Source organism: Alligator mississippiensis, chromosome 8, assembly GCF_030867095.1.
Source record: "Alligator mississippiensis isolate rAllMis1 chromosome 8, rAllMis1, whole genome shotgun sequence".
Taxonomy (NCBI): Eukaryota; Metazoa; Chordata; order Crocodylia; family Alligatoridae; genus Alligator; species Alligator mississippiensis.
This window is the reverse complement of record NC_081831.1, coordinates 41,682,965-41,692,739: the sequence shown is the minus strand read 5'-3', so window position 1 is coordinate 41,692,739 and position 9,775 is coordinate 41,682,965. Positions and strand designations below refer to the sequence as shown.

General features: G+C 49.9%; 1 protein-coding gene across 2 annotated transcripts; it reads left to right on the top strand.

Moving 5' to 3' along the window:
• The first annotated feature begins 114 nt into the window (after window positions 1–114).
• On the top strand, window positions 115–9,707 carry RBM41 (RNA binding motif protein 41). 2 transcript variants are annotated; one of them, XM_019487975.2, is made up of 8 exons: window positions 115–222; window positions 2,667–2,783; window positions 3,685–3,877; window positions 4,504–4,708; window positions 5,463–5,857; window positions 7,246–7,393; window positions 8,253–8,312; window positions 8,967–9,707. In XM_019487975.2, exons 1-8 carry the CDS (start codon window positions 215–217, stop codon window positions 9,038–9,040), a joined length of 1,200 nt encoding a protein of 399 aa, XP_019343520.1. In that variant the 5' UTR covers window positions 115–214; the 3' UTR covers window positions 9,041–9,707. The 2 variants fall into 2 exon arrangements, with proteins under 2 accessions (XP_019343520.1, XP_019343519.1); XM_019487974.2 differs by having other exon boundaries at window positions 116–222; window positions 7,738–9,707.
• Window positions 9,708–9,775: the final 68 nt, after the last annotated feature.

The window sequence follows — 9,775 nt, the reverse complement described above, 5'->3', positions numbered from 1 at the left end:
GCTCGCCGGCAGATGGAGCCGAGCCAGCGAGCGCGGCCCCGCAGCGCCGCCCCAGCTGCGTGCGCGCAAACCGCGCGGGCGGGGCGGGGCGGGGCGGGGCGGGGCGGGGCCCGCCTCCCCACCGGCTGCCCCAGGCGCTTTGCTGCCGTAGCGCTCGGCGCTTGCCGCCATTAGGCAGCGCGGCGGGGCGGGCTCCGCGCTACTGCCGGCGGCCATGCGGAGGTGAGCACGGCCCCTCGCTCCCGGGCTTTGGGGCGCGGAGAAGGGCTGCTGCAGGGGTAGGGCACGGGGGAGAGGCGGGGCCCGCCGTGGCGCGGGGTCGAAGCTTACTCTCCAGCGGCCTGGCCCTGACCTGCCGTCTCCTCGACCTGTGCGCGGGCTGGTGGAGCCACCCCAGGCCCAGCGCTCGCTCCGCGTGGTGCCTGCCCCAGCCGGGCCGTGACACCTATCCCATGGATAGGTGTTTGGGTAGGGACCAGCCTGCCTCGGGCAGCGGCTGGACTAGGTCCCTCCAGCCCCACGTCTCTGGGAGTCCGTGATGCCCACTCTGGCTGGGCCGGGCCAGTGTGAGGGGCTGGGGTGGCACCATGTGCCACGTGTGGGTCTGCTCCAGAGCCAGGGCAGCACAGCAGGCCAGAGAATGGGGCTCCACAGGCCAGATTTGGAGGACTGGTTATATATTTGACAGCCCTGCCCTAGCAGAGTTGCTCCGGAGTGAGTGTGGGCTGTGTTGGCAAGGGGGTTGGTTGGCCAGGGAGGGAGACGCAGACCAGGCCCAACATTCACCTCCTGAGCTGTCTGGTCCCTGTCTTTGGCTGTCCTGTCAGATGCTGCTGCCCCAAGTCATGAGCTATTTTGAAATGCTGCTGATGTGGTGATAAGGACTTCCCAGTCTCTCCTGTCTGCAGGCTTTCCAGGAAGAGTTTTTAGCAGTTTTTCAGTACCAAGGTTCAGGCTTGTTGTTACTGATGAAGCCACTGAAAAGATTTTTTTTAAATCTCCATGTTAACACAAAGCAGCTTGGTCTAAGTGGGCTCCTCTTGCCTCTATAGTTAAACAGAATCAAAGCTTTCATTTAGGATCCAAGGACAAACTTTCCAGGTCTGGTTGTGAAGAAAGCTGTCCCCTGTTACAGAGCTGTTCACCTATATGTTTCATAGATTCATAGATGTTAGGGTCGGAAGGGACCTCAATAGATCATCAAGTCTGACCCCCTGCATAGGCAGGAAAGAGTGCTGGGTTCAGATAACTCCAGCCAGATGCCTATCTAACCTCCTCTTGAAGACCCCCAGGGTAGGGGAGAGCACCACCTCCCTTGGGAGCCCGTTCCAGATTTTGGCCACTCTACTGTGAAGAAGTTCCTCCTAATGTCCAGTCTAAATCCGCTCTCTGCTAGCTTGTGGCCATTATTTCTTGTTACCCCCGGGGGCGCCTTGGTGAGTAGAGCCTCACCAATTCCCTTTTGCGCCCCCATGAGTAATTTATAGGCAGCCACAAGGTCACCTCTCCACCTTCTCTTGCTGAGGATGAAGAGGTCCAGGTGCCCTAGTCTCCTCGTAGGGCTTGGCCTGCAAGCCCTTAACCGTACGAGTGGCCCTTCTCTGGACCCTCTCCAAGTTATCCACATCCCTCTTGAAGTGTGGCACCCAAAACTGGATGCAGTATTCCAACTGTGGTCTGACCAGCGCCCGATAGAGGGGAAGTATCACCTCCTTGGCTGTGTGACTGAGTTAAGAGCATAGGAAGTTCCATATCAGGTCAAAGCAGAGGCACATCTAGCCCAGTATTTATCTTGCAGTAGCAGAGTGGATGCCAAGTAGAAGAGTATTTATGCAGGGCTCCTCCAGAGTGATCCATCCCCTGCCCTTCCTGGGCCTCTGAATGCTGGAAACTAGGGCAGGAAGTCTTCCTTTTGAAGTTGCATGCCCAAACAGCCATGTTTGATTCCCACTGATGGACAGCCTGAACCAGTTTTGAGCACAGTGAGAGCTAACTCATTCGTCATAACAAAGTATGACTTGATAATGATTTAGAAAGCCAGCATTGCTAATTATTTTTGCTCTTCCCCATGTTAACTGAATCATCCAGTGCCTCCTACATTATAGGTGGAGTTTGAGACTAACGTCAGATGTTCCTTCCTAGTCCCATTCTTACCTCTTTCTGTGAACACCTAGAATTGAAGGATCACAAATAGTAAATGCTAATGTCCTTCTTTACTCTGTAGAGAGTAACCTACATGGAACAAGACGTGCCTTCGAAAGGCAGAAAAGAACATGGCTTTACGTTCTGTTTCTTTTTACATGAAGTCACTGGAAGCTAAGCAGGATCCATTTCTTAAAATAGGTCTTCTGGAAATAAGAATAAAAGCTTCCATTTGAATTAAAAATATACTCTTGGGATATCTTTTTTTTTTTTTTTTTTTTTTGGAGAAATAGTCTCAACTCTCTGCAACGTTATGCTTGGTATTAGTGGGAGCTCCATGGTTCAGGTTAGTCTTAGTTTCATCATGTTCTTCGGAGCCCATCTGCAGTGTCAGGTTGTCTTCTTAATGTCCTAATAAAGGATGGGGCAATCAGTGTGCTACCAAGAGTTCACTGTGGTGTATTAGGGAGTGAAGCCCCTTTTGTATTCTACTGACCACCTGTGCATTGGTTGTGATTCCCCAGGGTCAACAGCTGTCTGTCTGCTGATGATGTCCTCCTGGAGGATTTGGAGACAGAAGGAGAAAGGCAGCTGAAGAGCCTCCTTCACCATCAGCTTGACACCACTGTCTCCATTGAACAGTGAGTATTGAACCAGCTGGCAAAATACAAAAGAAGACAGAGGACATAGGCTACTGCTGCTGGCACAAGTGTACCAGTAAATCGAGGATGCTCAGATTACAAAGGATGGCAGGAAAGCATCACACTAATGGTGAGGGCATAGTGGTGCAGCTTAATTTCTAACAGAAATTATTAGGGACTTTTCACAGCAGGAGCTTCTTTTGCAGTGTCTTACTCAGGCAGTGAGCTTGGGAGTGTGGTTGTTGCTCCCAGCATTCTTCATGTGCAAACCCAAGGTGCAGTTAGATTTTTCAGCTGCTGGTGACAGATCAGTGGTGCTCAAAGTTCCAGCCTTGTGGGCAGGATGAATGGTGTGGGGTTGGTATTTGGGGTTGATTTCTGGGTGTAGTCTGGCATGCTGACCTGGCCCCACATGCTGGATCCAGCCCAGCATGCTGGTCTGACCATATGCATGAGATTTGCTCTGGAGTGAACCCTGGCTCTCAGGCTGTCTAGCATGGTAGGCCATGTCATCTGCCCACAGGGCTCTCCATGTGTCCAGAAATATGGCAGCGCGGGAGAGGCAATTAACACAGCCACCGCTCCCCCACTGCCATATTTTCAGACTTGTAGAGAGACCCATAGATGAGTGGCATGGCCTTACTGGTTGGAGGTTGAGCACTGCTAACATAGACAGTATTTCATACTCCAAGGCTTCCTACAGTCAGACAGTATCTAGTAGGAGAATGGGGGCTGTGTCTAGATTTGACGATAGCACCTGCAGAAGCACAACTTCTTAACTGTGTTTACTGGGCTGCTCCTAGGCAGTGTGTGTCCAGGCTATCCAGGCCAGCATCCTGTCTTGTGAGCTTCTTTTCCAAGGTGCAAGGAATTTTTGCTTTGTTGTTGCTTTGGTTCACAGGTGCAAGTCCAAGCGACGATGTTTTGCCCCTGCAGCTTTCTACAAACCCTTTGGAGAGGAGGCGGCAGGTGCTCTAACTTTATCACAGTTCCAGGCACTGCAGGAGAATGACAAAGAAACAGCTTCTCTCCGGGAACTGGGGCTCTCAGACTCAGAGATCCTACTCTGGAAGAACCAGACTTCAGCACAGAAGGTGAGGAAAGAGTTGTACTGGCAGGGGCAGGGACACAGGGATGAAAGCCATCTCAGGCTTACTGGGGCCTAGCACCCAAGCACTGCTGAACATACTAACAATAACCAGTAAGACTGCAGTTTTTGAGGTGTCTTAAGTACTGCCAAGAAACAACTGCTGCATGGGATCAATCATCCATACAGCCATGTTCACAGAAAAAGTGGAGAACAGGAGCAGAGCCTGGATTTACTTAGTTAAAGGAACTAAAGACTTTTGGAAGTGTGATATAGTTCTTTTGAGCAAATTGCTGATTTATCTCCTGCCCTGGTCCCAATTCTAGTCCTAGGCAACTGAGATAAAACTTGATGGAATGAATCTTAAACAGTCCATCTCAGGATCCAAAAAGGAGTCCCAATCCTCTTCCCACTTGAACTGCTTACCCCCCCCCCCCCCCCCTCACATAAAGATTCTGGGTTCCTGCCTTCCTGCATCATAGTGTTCACCCAGTGGGGATAGACACTCTCTAGGCACAACTCTGGCTGGGGACAACCAGTGGGGCTGAAGTGATGTGGAGTCTGAATTCCAGCATCGCCCTGCCACAAGTGGGTGTGGTGGGCATTCTAAGTATGGTCACTGCTCTGTTTCAGGGCTCTGGTTTGGGGGCAGCCCCCGAGGCCACGCAGCATCGGCTGCAGGCCATCCAGGAGAAGATCACAGAACGCCAGCACATCCTCTCCCTGCCACAGAGATTTGCCGGCAGCAAACAGCTGAGCCGGCGGGAGATGGAAATCGAGAATGCACTCTTCCAGGGGACAGACCGTCATTCCTTCCTGAGGGCACTCTATCACCAAGGTATATGAGCTCCCCTTGCCTCCTTAGCAGGCTAGGAGTGACTCACTGGGCACCTGAGTTTGCAGGAGTTGGCATTCCTAGAAATGCAGATCTGGGGCAGCTATGTGTGTTTCCTTCTTGCCTGTTCCCTCTGGTGAAATCGTTCTGTTCCTGCAGCATAGGAGGCATTCTTTCCTCTCGCCAGGAGCATTTTGTGTGAACAGAACCCTTCAAGGGTGGGCTCTCCAAACAGTTTAACATATGAGCAGTAGGCCTCATTAAGAAATGCTTTCCCTGGAAGATCAAGTGCTGCTCTATTAATACTCTCTGGATCTCACTGAGGTGGCAGAGGATAACTTTGAGGCAGACCTCAGCCTGATACATTTAATAGCAGCATGTACACTCCATTTTACCATTAACTATTGATATTATTGCAGTGCCCAGAGACTTCATTTAGAATTAGGGCTGTTAGGCCATGTGCATGTACTTATTAAGAGGCAGTCCTTGCCCCAAATTTCTGGCAATCTGAAGAGGCACAAATGTTGGAGGAATATGGAAGAATATAGGGGGAAAGTGACTTGCGTAGGGTCAGGGACAGAGGTGGCAATGGAGCCCTGGTCTCTTGAATCCCAGTCCTGTGCACTTCTTCCTGATTCAGGCTGAATGGAGTTGGCCAAATAAGCATTTCCCTGCCCTTGGGACCAAAGTTCCAACTCTTTGCTTCCCTGTGATATACATAATTGTTCTTTCACTGTGTTTCTTTACTGTGGATCAGATGAAGCTCAGAAGAGGTTGGCAAGTGAGAAGGACCCAATGGGTAACCTGGAGACTGTTTATCAAGAAATGCTAAGCAAACAGTTACCTGAAGAATGTCCATGTGTAGAGGGTGATCCATGCTGGCCTTGCTCCCTGGCCCTAACTGGACCTGTGAATAAAGAAACAAGGCTACTTTCCAACCAGGAAAAGAAGGTAGAACACGATGGAGATCCCATTGTCCCTGCACCAAAGCCTGTGGAATCTGAAGCCCAACAGCCCACCCCAAACCCCGTGGCTATAAAGGAGTCTGTGGATTTCATTCCAGAAGAGGAGATCCAGAAGAACCGTCTCTCAGAGGAGGAAATCCAGAACATTCCCCGGTTTGCCTCATACAGTCCAGGAAAGCCAAGCAAGGTACAGCAAAAGCCAACCTAGAGGTGATAATATAGGGTATGTTATTTTTCCTGGCTACTGTTGGACCATGGTGTGGCGAAGCTGTTCCTGCTTGTTAATGACTGAAGCCATCACCTGAAGAGTACATACTCTCCCCTCCCCCCAAAAGTAGGTAGTTTCTTTCCTCTGCTGTGAGAAAAGAGATATTTGAATGAGAAGATTCCTCTGTGTAAAGATTACAGGGGTATTCAATGGTCAGCCCTGCTCCAACACCAGTCCCAGGTTGGGGTGGAAGATCTGGCTCTGAGACTTAGTCCAATAAAGTGTTGCCTCCATACCTAGTCCTGAACAGTCTAAGTGCCTGACTCATACTGCCAACTGTTTAAACCATGTTTAATTGGCAAGAAGAGCTTTTGATATAAATAACCAGAGCTGACAGCTCCTCGCTAGAGGTGCACCAATACATTGGTCCCATGCTGGCTCAGCACCAATATAAAGAAAATTGACAGTATCGGCAATCGGCTGGGAGGAAGTTTGGGGGGCTACAGAGAATTTTGGGGTGGCTGAACCCCCCCCTGCTCCTCCGCAGTCCTGCTCCCAGCACTGCCATCCCGAGCACAGCCTGGCCCATCCGCCCCCCACCCCGCCCCACTGAGAAGAGCTTGGTACAGCCACGACCCCAGCTCATAGTGGCAACCTGCCCCGCCCATGTGCAAATCCGGGGACACATGGCCCCCCCCATGCCCTCCCAGGGTATGTGCAGTGGCAGAAGCTGCACTCCCACACACCCCCAGAGGAACTGCTCACAGCTCTATCTCATGCCCTGCCCTGCCCCGGCTATGCATCACCTACCCCTGCCCCAGCCCAACACCCTTCTTCATCATGGGGGCCTTGATCTGCCCCCCAAATGCCCCTTCCCTCACAACACACTTACCAGCCGGACACTGCTCTCCATGCTGCTGGGCTGCCTATTGGCAATTGGATTGGTATTGGCCAATATGGCTTGTTAAAAATTGGCCATCGGTATTGACCCAAAAAATCTCTATCGGTACACCCCTACTCCTCACATATGTACAGTGTGATAAATCCTCAAAAGAGCCGCCAGCCATCCTGCCTACATATGCTTATCTCTGTCTTTTAAATATACAGCCATCAATATGAGGCAGAGGCCTATGGAAGTGAGAGGAGCAGAGTCAGCCTTCCCAGTGCGGGGTTGAAAAGATGCTGGGGGATGAATGAATAGAGCATGCCTTTCTCTGTGTGGAACAGTGGAGATTCTGTGCCTGAGAGGGATAGAGTCAGCCCCTTCAAATGTAGAGCAGGGAGAGGTTCAGGTCTGGTGTAGCTGGATGTAAAGAAATGTCACTTGACGTACCTGTGGTAACTGAGTCTCTACTTGTCCTGGTCAGGTGCTGTATCTGAAGAACCTAAGTCCCCGGGTGACAGTGAGGGAGCTGGTTTCCTTATTTGCTCGATTCCAGGAGAAGGACAGGCCACCAATTCAGTTCCGCCTGCTGAATGGCCGCATGAGGGGCCAAGCCTTCATCACCTTCTCCAGTGAGTTGCTCCCTGTAGTCTTTTCCTTATTACTAAAAGTGCAATGTGCTGGAAGGCCTACTTGCCCTGGGACAAGCAGAGGATTCTGTTTCCAAGCTTATCCAGACCCTCCATGGAATAAGAGTGAGGTTATCTTCCATGGATGAGGAGGATCTCTGATGCTGGCTGCTGTTCACTACACTGCCCTACTAATGTGATGTCACCACCATATGGTATAGCTGCTGTAGGTAGATTGAATATGAGAACCCTTAATGACCTGGAGAAGACCACAAAATCTGTTGTGGAGCTCAGTGGGCTTGAGGAGCAGAGACCTATAATCTAATCTTATTTCACTCCTGTTGCAGGTGTGGAGGTTGCCCAGAAGGCTTTGCTGCTGGTGAATGGATATAACTTGCAGGGGAAACCATTGGTGATTGAGTTTGGGAAGAACAAGGGGCAGTCAAGTTCTGACTCTGCCTCCCCCAGTTGCGGTGCTGTAAACAGTGTGGGTAGCTCCACTACCAAGTAGGAGACAAATACTACACAGGGTCTCCTAGACTGTGGTAACTCCCCTGTCAGAACTGGACCAGCAAAGGACTATCCCTGTATAAATCTCAAGGTCAGACAGGAGAGACTTGGGGGCTAAGCTCCTTTCAGGGAAGTGCTGAAGAAAGGTAGAAAGTCCCATCATGTGCTGAGGGGGCTACCAGGATGGTAGGAATGGAACCAGCCTCTCCTAGCACGGAGCACATTGGCATGGGGTCCATATTTTGACTGTTTGGTTTGAAGGAGTCTGAGGATCTTACGTTGATGTGCATTGCTCGGGCACTGTGCAAAGTGTTCCCAGGGGTGATACTGGGCTGTATTTGTTTCTGTCCAGATTATAAACAGGCAACTTTAGCACTGTTTGGAGAGGATGCCTATATCCCACCACATTCAGGTATGTGTTAATTTTTCCCTCCTGTGTTATGCCTATATACTGGTTCCATTATCCAAATACCTTCTATTTAGGAGGAGGGAAATGTGTTTTATAAATATATTTTCCCAGGAGATGTCCTTCTGTCATAGATGATTATGTGCCTCTATAATTAGAGAGCTGCACTTGTTATCTTCCCTGCTCTGAGGAAACCAATTTGGAGATGACAGGAGCCCTCAGCGTAGAGTCGGTTCTCAAGGCCCAGATGTTATCCTTTGCAACTAACAGGTGCTGATAACAGATCTCAGTGCAATGTGCCTCTCTTTACCTCCCTTTCAGGAGTCCCAGTTGCCACATAGAGTAGAACAGCAGTGGCAAAAGTGTCCCCACTCCATTTGCTGTTTTCCACAATGTGTTTAACTGCAAAGTGCCATAGTAGTAGGATTTTTTTCCCCACTGGTATGTCTTCCTGACCACTCACTCTTGTACCGCAAATAATATCCTGAAGCATGAAGACTGGTACTTCTTGTGATTGTTCCCAGCTAGTACCTGTGCAGGTGCAGTAGTTGATATAAATACCTTGTTGCTTTCTAAAAATGATGCCATTTCCTTTTGTAATGTCTGCCTCCATCATTAAATATGGTAGGATAATGTCATGCTTCTTTTGCACCATCCTAGCTGTGCCTGGAGAGTCGCAGCTGAAATCTTCTTGCCTGGTGATTGAAGGAACCAACACCTTATTAATAAAGTGAGCTGCAGAAACTGCCACTCTTACGAAGAGCACCAATTCCCAACACCGGCTGGGTCTCTTCTCAAGCAGCCAGTCAGGAGTCCAGCTGTCTGCAGCTTTTTAATTCCCTTGTTAGTTTTTTTCCTTGGCTGTCAGTTTGACTCTTTTGGCCATTGTCTTCCTTGTCAGCTTGTATTAGCCTTGTACCATGTGAGTACAAATGTTGAATGGAGGATTGTGTGGTGCTTAGGGGAAATTTGGAACAACACAAAGGCACGACATGCAAGTATTGTTATTTCCCCCAGTCCTAAAGGATGCTCTGCAAGCTGCCTCGTGGCCTCTGCCTTGGCAGACTTTGTTTCTTCCCACTTAAAATACTTCATTCTCCCAGACAGCAACTTATTGGGCAAAATATCTCAGGACCATTCTAGAATGCTACAGACACTTGAGGCCTCAATATGTGTTCACCCTGTCCTGTTGGGTTCCTGTTGCTACAGAACATTTGCGTGTCACCAAAAGGTGTGGTTCTGAGGGTTACTGCAGACTGACTTGATTGAAGCAAATGGCATGGGGAGTGAGAAGATGGAACCTCACAGGAGGTTGGGGAGGTTTGGGGAGCTAGAGGTGTATCTGGATTGTCCACTTTTGTTTCCTTTTGTCAATAAACCTTTTAGTGTTTTCATGCCCATGCTCAGACTGAACAGGCTCAGGCCGAGCAGTGTTGCTATCTTTGTACTGCTGGAGTCTGCCTTTTACC